This window comes from Primulina huaijiensis, unplaced genomic scaffold, assembly GCF_012295235.1.
Source record: "Primulina huaijiensis isolate GDHJ02 unplaced genomic scaffold, ASM1229523v2 scaffold17361, whole genome shotgun sequence".
Classification (NCBI taxonomy): Eukaryota; Viridiplantae; Streptophyta; class Magnoliopsida; order Lamiales; family Gesneriaceae; genus Primulina; species Primulina huaijiensis.
The window spans coordinates 11,015-22,563 of NW_027343517.1; the positions used below are offsets into that span (position 1 = coordinate 11,015).

General features: G+C 35.5%; 2 protein-coding genes and 1 pseudogene across 3 annotated transcripts; 2 read left to right on the forward strand and 1 right to left on the reverse strand.

Moving 5' to 3' along the window:
- The first annotated feature begins 285 nt into the window (after positions 1-285).
- LOC140965970 (protein FAR1-RELATED SEQUENCE 5-like) lies at positions 286-3,167 on the forward strand. Its single transcript, XM_073426264.1, has 4 exons — positions 286-1,491; positions 1,563-2,517; positions 2,667-2,987; positions 3,062-3,167. The coding sequence occupies exons 1-2, from the start codon at positions 1,077-1,079 to the stop codon at positions 2,462-2,464; spliced, it is 1,317 nt and encodes a 438-aa protein (XP_073282365.1). The 5' UTR covers positions 286-1,076; the 3' UTR covers positions 2,465-2,517; positions 2,667-2,987; positions 3,062-3,167.
- A 1,992-nt stretch (positions 3,168-5,159) lies between these two features.
- LOC140965969 (uncharacterized membrane protein At3g27390-like) lies at positions 5,160-10,047 on the forward strand. Of its 2 annotated transcripts, XM_073426263.1 has the most exons (11): positions 5,160-5,296; positions 5,385-5,492; positions 5,882-5,990; positions 6,074-6,266; positions 6,355-6,491; positions 7,153-7,441; positions 8,211-8,317; positions 8,420-8,555; positions 8,694-8,892; positions 9,263-9,506; positions 9,629-10,047. In XM_073426263.1, the coding sequence occupies exons 2-11, from the start codon at positions 5,399-5,401 to the stop codon at positions 9,870-9,872; spliced, it is 1,752 nt and encodes a 583-aa protein (XP_073282364.1). In that variant the 5' UTR covers positions 5,160-5,296; positions 5,385-5,398; the 3' UTR covers positions 9,873-10,047. The 2 variants fall into 2 exon arrangements, with proteins under 2 accessions (XP_073282364.1, XP_073282362.1); XM_073426261.1 differs by having other exon boundaries at positions 5,170-5,492.
- Positions 10,048-10,070: 23 nt separating this feature from the next.
- LOC140965971 (very-long-chain 3-oxoacyl-CoA reductase 1-like) lies at positions 10,071-11,219 on the reverse strand (annotated as a pseudogene).
- Positions 11,220-11,549: the final 330 nt, after the last annotated feature.

Sequence of the window (11,549 nt, forward strand, 5' to 3'; positions counted from 1 at the left end):
TTTTAGGACGTACGACGAAGCAATACATAGAAGTGATATGAAAAGCTGTTTTGGCATCCTCTTTCATCTGTACTTATTTTACTTGTTTCTCCAACATTCTGTACTGGTATTTTCCTTTGTTTTTTTTGTTACATTAAATATGGTCCTGCATTCATTTCCAGATGATTAGTTTGGGGGAAAAAATTGATAACAAGGCTCTCAAGTCTAGACTCTTTGTGTTTGCTTATTTGCCGTATGTCTCGAGTCAAGTTGATCAAGTTCATTTGCCTTGTGTTATAGTAAATACTTAAACTCATCTTGTTTTTTTTTTTTTATTGATCCAGTTGGTTTCTTGCTTGAGAATGGAAGATAACAATCAAGTGTCACTTGAAGAGGTGGAAGGAGACAACAATCAAGAAGCTGGAAATGTTGAGGTACCGAATGAAAACTCTTTTGTCCATGTTTTGGAGAGTAAATTGGAAGTGGGTCAGGTTGTGAACAGCGTTGAAGATGCTTATTTATTGCATTGTCAATATGCGCATGCCAAGGGATTTAGTGTGAGGAAGGGTGATCAACGATATTTTTCTTATACCAATGAACTTCAATCAAAAGAATTTCATTGTTCATGTGAAGGTTTAAAAGATGAGAAATGTTCTAGTAAAAGGATTCCAGTTTATCAAAAGCCGGTCATTAGAACACAATGTAAAGCCAAATTGAAGATTACATGGGAAAAAGGGTGTGAATGGCGGGTGAGTAGATTTTTTGAAGAGCATAACCATGAGATGTTTGCGCCTGATCAAACTCACTTGTTAAGATCGGCACGTAATATATCACATGCAAAAAAGTCTACTCTAGAAGCTATGGTAAATGCTGGAATATCCGTCTCTAATGCTGTCTCTTTTATGGAAAATGAAGCATGTGGGTCACAAAATTTAGGTTTTATTAGAAAGGACGCATATGACCATATGAGTCGGTTGAAAAAGTATACCAAAGTTGAGAATGAAGATACCACTGCACTTATTCAATATTTTATAAATAAGGCTAATCAGGAGAATTATTTTTACTAGAATGTTCAATTGGATGATGATGATAAAGTGATGAATTTTTTCTTTAGGGACTATAGATGCGAGGTTGATTATGAATATTTTGGTGATGTCCTGTCGATTGATACAACATATAGAACAAATAAATATAATTTAATATGTGCCTCATTTGTTGGTATAAATCACCATTTGCAGAATGTATTGTTTGGCTTGGCCTTTATGTCAGATGAAACTCAAAGTTCTTTTGAATGGTTGTTTGCAACATTTCTTGATTCTATGAATGGACGACAACCACAAACTATCTTTTCAGACCAATGTCAAGCCATGATGAATGTCATAGAAACAATTTTTCCACTTTCACATCATCGTTTATGTCAATGGCATATAAATCAAAATGATCCTTCACATTTTGGGAGTTTAAATGGTGATTCTGTTTTTAAAGGATTGTGGTATAAATACATGAATCATTGTGATTCTGAAGATGAATTTGAGAACACATGGAAATATATGATTGAAACATATGATTTGGATGGCATAAATGGTTGAATGATATGTACAAGCTTAAGAAGAAATGGTCTACTGCTTTTATGAATGGAAGGTTTAGTGCGGGACTTTTGGCTACTTCAAGAAATGAAGTCACGAATATGGTTTTGAAAAAGGCAGGTAACAAAATGAGTTCTTTGTATGACTTTGTGCTAAATTATGAGAAGATTCAAAATAACTGGCGGGAAAGGGAGAAGACTGAAGATACTCGTTGTCGCCATGGTAATCCTGCACAGATATTGAAAAACCATCCATTGTTGATTAATGCTTCTAATGTTTATACGATGTCTATATATCTTCTATTCGAAGTTGAAATGATTAATTCATTGAATTGCAAATCGGTTGAACCACCATCTTGTTTTGGTAATGATTGGAATTGGATTCAAATCAAAGTACATTCTCATGATGATAATTCAAGGGTTCGATATGTGGTGTTCAATAAGCAGAGTCATGAAATAAATTGCAGTTGTCATAAGTTTGAGACAATGGGGATTTTGTGTAAGCATGCTTTGATGGTGTTTAATTGTATGGATGTCACTGTTATACCAGAATGTTATATTTTGAAGAGGTGGATGAAGAATGTAAGAAATAGAGTTACATTTGACTTTGACCAAAGTCGAAGGGGTGGTGCTAGTCATGTATCTGAAATGGTGTTTGTCAATGAAATAATGAGATCAACCTATGATCTAACTCAACCGAGCAAATCTCATGAGGAGGCAAGAAAAATCTTATACGGATTGGTTGACAGTGCAAAAGATGAAATCTCTAACCTTGTATCAAAGTTAAGTGTAGATGATGAGACACAATGTGATGACATTCGAAGTTTTGGAGTTTGCATCGGTAACCCACTTACTGCTAAAGCCAAAGGAGTTACTAATGTTAATATTACACGACACTAGGATAGTAAGAACAAAAAAAAAAGGAAAAAGAAAGGAGAAAACAGAAGTTTCAAGTAAGTTTTCATATTTTCAATTAAGTGAGTAGTTCTATTGAATTAAGTTTTCATATGGTCGAGAATGTAGTTCAATTGAATTAATTGTTGTAACTTTGCATACTGTGTTTGCCTTGAATGAATTGTTGTTACTTTGTTTGACTTGCTAGGTGCTAAAGGAGCAAAAAAGAAGGGACAAAGTTCACAAAAAACCACCAACACACGATAAATGAGCAATGGAATTTCATCACAACAACACTCAAATTTCACAATATCGCAATTCCCTTCCACATTCGGATACACTCAACATTTTATTCCGTCGCCAAATATAATGGTGATGAAATGAATTTATTTCCTTACAAGTTACTTTTTTTGACTTGCTATGTTATATTTTTTTTCTGTTTAAGATACAGGAGGGTAATGCAAACATCTATTTAGGTGATCAAATGAATTTATTTCCTTATAATTTTGGGGGTCCTCATTCATCACAAGTAAGGAATTTTGTCTACATTTTTTTAAAACTTTTTTATAAATTGTTTCTCATTAATGTTTTAATATTGTTCAGGGACGTGGTAATTGAAGGAAGACCCTTTGTGCAAGTTCAGTAGTGTAATTGCACACGAAGACAATGTTTCTTAGTATTTTTGTAGACTTTTGGTGTGTTTTGTATTCTACCAAGACTTATGTGTGTTTTGTAATTGCTACCTAACAACTGTGTTCGGAGCTCAGGAATGGAATATTGATCTGTTTGGTAAATTGTATTAAGTTTGTGTTTGATAAATTGTACAAGCGTAATAGTCTGCTTTGGTTTTATGTACTTGATAAATTGTACAAACGTAATAATCTGCTTTGGTTTGATGTATGATTTCATGTAAGTTTGTGATCCCACTTGTTTCTTGGCTTTCTGTTGTGAACTTGTTACACCATGTATAAATGCTGGGAAATTGTAGAGTGGCTAATACATGTAGTTGATATATATATGGGTGTGTCTTTATATATATGTATGTATGTATAGAGTACCAGTTGAAAATTTGATTTCATTTTATTCAATTATACAACAAGATACTGCATAATTTATACATTATGAAAAAGAATACCGTTCAAGAAGACATGGGAGACATTTTCTTTACACAAGTCAATGGCAGATGCAAATTTAAGTGGGGAGCCCTGTTCTTCACACAAATCAGAAGCAATACACAGAAGAAAAACACATCCATCCTAGTAGTTGTAAGGTTAATGTAAATGGGAGAATACATTGACAAAAAAATATCTAATCATCACTATTAATTTTCAGATATTCAATTTGTTTTTTTATCTTCTTCGTCATCTCTACTAAATTTGCAAGTGCAACTTCCAATTTAACTATCTTCTCAGCTTGAGTGACACTTGCACTTGCATTTGCACTTGCACTAGAAGGTGCGTACGACGTTCTTTCAACACTAGGAGTAGAGGAAGAAGCTGCAACTTGTTTGTCCATATACGAACCAAAAGCTTTTACTGCATCATTCATAGAAGAGAATGACCTGTGAGACGCACAACTAAATTTATTAACTTGTTTTTGTGCCTCTTCTCAAGTGTCATATACACCAGGTTTACGCCCAATGAAAATTACATATGTTTTCCCCTATATCACAAAAAAAAATTAAGAACATTAAAAAATGTACACTAAATAAAGAATATAATTAACAGAAAAAAATTTAAAATAACAAAGGCGCTCGCCATAAACGAAAATAATGGTATGCCAAAGGGTTCTTTTTTTACTGCAACAAAAAATAGAGAGTCACTACATACATTTCAGATCTTATCAAATGAACATCTTACACGGTTGATTGGTTTAAACAATAAATCGGTTCATGTAAATTATTTGCTAGGTTCGAGCAAAACCCCCATCGACAACCATCCGTCCATTTGCCTCATATCAAACCAACGAGATAACGTAAAATATCCCTTAATATTTTTTACACACACATTTTACTGGATACAAACTACATAGCTGGATCAAGATTTTACCATTTTTTTTCTCCCAGGAACCAACTAGAATCGACAAGTCTTAGAACCTACATGAATTCTCCAAGATGAACATGTTTTCACTAGAACAACTCGAACTCTAGATGTTCTTCAGTGGAACTATAATCCAGAAAATATTTCCTCTTCTCCTCAGAAGGGCGTGTGAATCTCCAACATCACAGAACTCAGGAATTTGAGGTGGAATGGCGCAGCGTATAAGAGTCAACCCGATCGATATTCACAATGAAAAGTAGTACACTTAGTATAAAAAGTAATACTTTTTCATGGACGATCCAAATAAAAGATACTCTTAGCATAAAAATTAATACTTTTTCATGGATGACCCAAATAAGAGATTCGTCTCACAAAATAGGACAGACCGTCTCATACAAGTTTTTACCCAAATCAAAATTGTCACGATTTGATTTGATTTTCAAAAATAAAATTATCACGATTTTCAGATTTGAAACAAAGCCGGCTGAAAATTATTAGACGAGGAAAATGGAGAGAAAAACTTGCACGTGTATGTTGTGTATTTTCTGCAAAAAACTGCTCTTTTTTTTTTGTAATCTTCGAGAGTTGCCAGCCTAATAAGTAATAATATTCACAAATGCTCGTCAGAGTTAACCAGAACCGCTTACCTATAATAAGGCTCCACTATCCATTTCCCATTTCAAACTCTAAATGTCTTAGCGTAAAGAAAAGAAAAGGAATCGTGAGACTGCAAAACCAGTATTGGAGTCCTTGTCTAAGTTGGCATCTGGTGCTCGACGTGGGGTTGAGTAAGAAAAAAGTGGGTCTTTTCTTTTTTTTTTTCCTTTCGGAGCTATTTGCAGAAATCGGATGGATTGCGAGATGGGTTTGTGTTGATTGTGCGAAAGATCCAGGGGGAGAAATGGAACCCCCGAGGGGGTTGCGGGCTTCTTTGTGGAGCTTCATTTGTTTCTTGCCTTACTTCATCGGTCTTCTCATTCTTGGCTTCATTAAAGGTCTGAATAATTGGTCCTTAGTTTATCATCCGTTACTTCTTTCTTGTGTTTGATTGAAGCAGATTAACTGTTCTTGTTGCATGATTTATAGTTAATAAATGACTTTTATATGTCCGTTTTAGTATGATTACTAGTTATATAGTTGAGGAAGCTAGCCTCTTTTAAACTTTAAGATTTATTTTCAACTTTTGATAATTTGCATTCTGATTGGGCCACCTCGGAAGTTTGAATTACTGAATTGAAATCCTTTGAAATGTAGGAATTTGGCATTTAATGAATTTCAGCTGATTGCCATATTCAATGTGCTAATATCATTCATCCTTGTTATGGTCAAGGAAATTTTCATTGATTGTTAATGGTTTTCTGATATGTTGCATTTATCATTTCAGGTATCATTATGTTTCCAGCAATACTTCTTCTAATGACCGTTGGAATATCTGGAATAGTGCTGGGTCTTTGGCCAATTCACTTTTTCTATACGTATTATTGCATTCTTAGGTGCAATTTTGAACCTTTCTTCTATTATGCTTACTACATACATTGTCATCGGGACTGATGTCTTTTTTGTTTCTTGATTGTAGAACGAAACAGTTTGGGCCATCTTTGAAGCTTGTTCTTTTCCTATTTATTCCTGCCATCTTAATAGCATGGCCCCCAGTTGGCATTGCTTGTGGAGTTCTAGGAGGGGCCACATATGGCCTGCTTGCACCAATGTTTGCTACCTTTCAGGCAGTTGAGGAGGGGAAGACTGACAAATTCTATCACTGTTTTATCGTACGAAAACTGTGTCAGAATTAGCATACAACTGTTTCCCCATTTTTCGCTAGTTCATAGTATCGATCTTGTTTCACTATTATTGCAGGATGGAACTTGGGATGCTGTCAAAGGAAGCTTCACTATTATAAGGGATGTTAAGGATTTTTGTTATCATTCTTACTTGTCCATCATGGATGATCTGCTCAAACTAGGGCCTCAGGAGGGAAAATATTACGAAATTAGGTTCGTTTTATTTCCTATTGTTAATCTGTCTCTTGATGCTACCAGGTTTATTCAAGCAAAAGTCGCATGACTGAGTAATGGGATTTTCAGTCGCCACATTTTAAAATAATGCTATTATATTTACATGCATGACATTCTGAATTGCTTGTGCTGAATAATTATTTTATTGTCTTTTAATATGGGAGTTAATGTTTTTTTTTTTACGTTTTATAAGGAGCAAATCCAAGCATAAAATGTTATCCTTACGAATTTAGATGTGGGGTTGCAAATATGAATAATCTGCCTTCTGCTCTCTTGAAAATCTTATTAGATGATAGAAGTTTGGGCTAAGTTGATGTTTTTAATTTTTATAGATTTATTTGTTGCTTTCGAGAGTCCCCGAATGCTTTTTTGCGTGCTCCTGGTTTTGTTTAAATTGAGCATGATAAAAGTTTTTATGATATAGTTTGTCTGGCATTCAGTTTTTATCATATAATTTGGCTGGTGTTCTTGATTTAACGAAACAAGTGGGCTCTGGTTTGAACAAAATTGTTTGATGGCAGATCCAAGAAGCACTTTGATAATTTGATGTCCAAAGTGAAATGTTCGATTAGATTTCCTTGACGATGGTTTAGTTCTGATAACGTTCTAAATTGGTTCTACCAATGATCGTCTGTCACAGATTGATTTATCTTCCCCAAGCTCTTGTAGCTGGAATTTTGGGTTCGATGATTGACTTTCCAGTGATTTCTGTTGTTGCCATGTTCAAAAGCTTTTACATGCTTTTCAAGGGTTGGCACCGCTTATTTCATGACTGTATAGGTCGTGAAGGGCCATTCTTGGAGACAATATGCATGCCATTTGCTGGTCTTGCAATTTTACTCTGGCCATTAGCTGTTGTAGGGGCGGTATTGGGCTCCATGGTGTCGAGTATCTTCTTGGGTGCCTATGCAGCAGTGATAGTGTATCAGGTTGGATTTTTTCTTACTGCTTGCTTATGTTAGGATTTAGTTCCGAATATTGAAAGGCTCGAGTCACTTCAAGAACCACAATCACACCCGATAACTTTGCAATTGATACAACTTCTGTTTGTCAAGAATTCTGTGGCTAAACCAAATCTTAAGTACTAACAAATCAATGGAAGAGAAATATTTTTTTTCAAACACGCAAACAATGGCACACTATATTTACGTGGTTCGGTCCTTTTGAAGACCTACATCCACTGGAGAAACAGCCATCTTTAATGATTCTCAAGAAGTTACAATACAAGTTTGATCAACCCCCCTCAAAGAAAAGTACGGTCGAGTTTCTTCCCTCATTCTCACTTTTCTTCCTATCACTTGTATTTCCTTCTTTATTATCTGGAGAATTTCTAGTGCAAAATCTCGTCCGAAGAAGATTACCCTTCACCTCCTGAAGTCAACTTCATTTTATAGTTATCGCCATATACCTGCTGCACCAGTCTTCCTTCATCATTGGTTTTCCTTCTAGCTTATCTTATGAGTAGCAACGAACTTGTGGTAACTGTCACTCGGTTATAACCTCTTCCACTGAGTTCAAGCCAGCTTCTCTCATCACCTAGATTCCAAACTTTGAGACATTCAGTATAACTTACATTTCCCACCATTATTGGAAGGGGAGAAAAGAAAGGAAAAAACTTTATTTTTCTCGATTCTTTGAACTCCCTAATCACCTCTATTGTTAGCGACTTAGCGTCCAGTTGTTGGCTTTTGATTGTAGGAGTCCTCCATGTGGTATGGACTTTGTTACATTGTGGCTTCACTGTCTATGTACAATGAATATAGCAATGATGTTCTTGACATGCCTGAGGGATCCTGCTTTCCCAGGTTCTTTCTATCTTTATAACCAAATTCTTGAATATGCATTTTTTAAAAAAAATTTTACAATATACTGCACTGAATGACTTATTTATCTACAATTTTCTGTAGGCCACATTATAGAAAGAATCAGCCATCAACAACTACCTCTCGCTCCAACTGTATCTCAAGGCCTGATTCTTTCAAAAGGCCTCTCTCTCGTGCAAGTTCTATCAATTCACCTATGCTAGACCTGAAGCCCATTGAGGTATGCTTTTGGTCCAGAGTATTGTATTTGATGGAACATATCAACTTTAAATGAATAAATAGTTTATGAAGCTTCTATTTATTAATGTGTGTTATCTTCTCCATACATATGCCTTTCGGCAATGTAATTATCTTTTAGTTAATTGATGGCTGGTTCGAGGAGTGTCAACGTGTTGGGGAAATTATGGTTTCTGAAGGAATCATAACTCTGCAAGATATTGAGTATGCCAAGAATAACAAAAACAGCGACAAAGTGATTAGCATTGGTTTACCCGCATATTGCCTGTTTCATTTCCTTCTACGTTCGGTGAATGCCAATTCTACTGGTTTACTGCTGAGTACGTGACATTATATCCTCTCTTCTATTTAGAACCATTTTAGAGAGAGTGTTCGTCTGTTACAATCCTGTATCAATTACCTCATGTGTTAGGCTAATCTTTCCGGTTTGGCTCTACTGTTGGGCTTATTGCCTAAAATCATCCTTCAGATGCATGCTGCAATGTTGTTGGAGATAAACTCACAAATTCCATAATACAGCGTGTCTTTACGCTGTAACATAATATTTTCTCTTGCATATGATTATCGAAGGTTCTTTTACGCTTGCGAAACCGTTGAATCCTTTATAATATTTATCTCTGGTTATCAAAAATTCAGTATAATTTTAATTTTTATGTTGAGATGGCATCAAGAAAATGGTTGTGCGTACAGGAGACAATGTCACTGAAATAATGCCCTCCAACAGACCAAAAGACACCTACTTCGATTGGTTTCTTAATCCACTTTTGATCATGAAAGACCAGATTAAAGCTTGTAAGCTGACTGAAATTGAGAAGGAATACCTTGGTAAATTAGTTTTGTTTAAAGGTGATCCTTCAAGATTAAATAACTCAATGACTGGCCCGCCACCAGAACCTGAGCTTCGACGTGCTGAACTGGATGCACTTGCCCGGAGGTATGAGCTGCTGTGCTGTCTCTCTATTCGATTTCTTTAAGGAGAAATGAACTGTGCTGCCTACTGATTTTTATGGCTGTCCTGATTTTCAATGGCTTCTTTTTGTTTGTTTTGTCATCAAGACTTCAAGGGATCACGAAATCAATATCAAGATATCCTACTTGTAGGCGTCGATATGACAGTAGTTTGAGAAACATCCTAGAACAGCTTGGTAAGAAGAATGGAGATAGCAGAAAATCAATGCCAAGAACAAAGAGCAAGCTAAGCAAGTTTGTTAGCGGGAAGTCTTTCAAAAGCAAGACAAACAACCCGAGTATCGATCAAGAGGCTCAAACAACCTCTGAAAGAGATCTTGAAATCATATGAATAGTTGGCTGTATCAGCTGTAATACGTTGTATCAGTTTCTATTTATTTAACCGTACTTTCTGATCTAGGTAGATTATTCCTTCTTTCTGTATCATTTTATAAACTCTTTTTTGCATAGACATTCAAATTTTTCAGTGATGATGACGGCTGATGCTTTATTGGGATTCACATCTATTTCTGTCTTTCAAGTATTTGCATTACATCCGAGATGGAACAAATAAGGAGGATCTTCTGGTTGATGCCATTTTGGAGGGTACACCTACATTTGGATAAACGAGATGTACCATTAAAATTTACTCATTCCCGAATCACAAAAGTGATAACATGATGGGGCAACAAGTATCTTGGGGTCCCCAAAAATACAAAGAATTCTCAAATGATGGGGAGAGATTCAAACTAGTGAAATGTACCTGAAACTGCACATCAACCCCACTATTCTTGTATTCCACATGGAGGCATCTTGAGAACTCGACTGATCAATAAATCTGAAAGATACAATCTCATTAAATGAATCTCAACAAAACAACTTGCAAACAAGGATGTGAGACCCTGCTTGAAAGTACAACTATCATAAAATCTAAACCATAGGAATCTCTTTACAAAGAATTCAAATACGGTCATCAGCAGTTTAAACCAGACAGATCAACACCAAGAATCGTTAAAATCCCAGAACATCTATTTCAGATTAACTAGTTATGTGACTTTTCAGCCACTGAAGTTGAATCACAAGGCAATAAACTTCAACATATTTCCATCATCAAAGCACGAACACATGAAATGTCTTCTCCGTTGAATAACAAGAGGCCCGCAAGATCCAACCCACAAAAATAATATAGCAAGAAGAATGAAAATAACAAAAATTTGACAGAAAAGATGACGCTTTAGTGGAAGCATAAACAGAATGCAGAGGGTCTGAAGGAGTCAGATCCAACATTAAAAAAATTGCTCCTTTTTTCCTCTTCAGCATCCCAGGCGGCAAAAGAGACCGAGTAACCATCGTAGTTCCCTCGACATTAACCATAACCAAATCATGCGATAACATTTCATCCACTTCATGGAAGAAAAACCTCGAGTAAGGACTAGACTCCGCAACGTTGTAAATCAAAACTCCGACATCTAACCCCTCGACGGCCTCATTGATTCTCCCAATGCCGTTGTTTAAGTCTCCGGTGAAATCCACCACAACAATCATGATGCATATATGGATTTGATAGCATCCGACACCTCTTTGAGCTTATCCAGGTTTCATCCGGCGAGAACCAAGTGGAGCGCTTCCTGTGCCAGCTGAAAAGTGGAGACTTTTCCCACGCCATCGGTGGTCCGCTGATCACAGCCCACGAGCACATTTCTGCATGTTCTTGCCGGTTTGATTCATATACGATATATATGAAATATAATTTGCATGTTATTTAGTTGGTAATCATAAAACATATTTTGTGATAATTAGTGTTTTAAATATATCATTTGTTGATTTTAGGATAATTACTAAACTTTAAAATTTACTATGTTGATGAGACATATAATAAAAATATATATTTTTTAAATGAACGTAAAAATATTTTTTTGTAAAAATATATCGGTGCTGTACTTTTTATCCATCAACAAAGATGCATAGATTGGTGCTTATAGTTTAGAGAAAATTGCATTTTTGTTATATATTTACTTTTTTACCAATT

Bases quoted from the DNA above. Each gene is read 5' to 3' on its own strand.
- LOC140965970 (XM_073426264.1), top strand. From the start codon at position 1,077: ATGAATTTTTTCTTTAGGGACTATAGATGCGAGGTTGATTATGAATAT. The intron at 1,492-1,562 runs GTGATTCTGAAG...GATGGCATAAAT, and splicing joins GTATAAATACATGAATCATT to GGTTGAATGATATGTACAAG.
- LOC140965969 (XM_073426263.1), top strand. From the start codon at position 5,399: ATGGAACCCCCGAGGGGGTTGCGGGCTTCTTTGTGGAGCTTCATTTGT. The intron at 6,492-7,152 runs GTTCGTTTTATT...CGTCTGTCACAG, and splicing joins GGAAAATATTACGAAATTAG to ATTGATTTATCTTCCCCAAG. The intron at 7,442-8,210 runs GTTGGATTTTTT...TTTTGATTGTAG, and splicing joins CAGCAGTGATAGTGTATCAG to GAGTCCTCCATGTGGTATGG.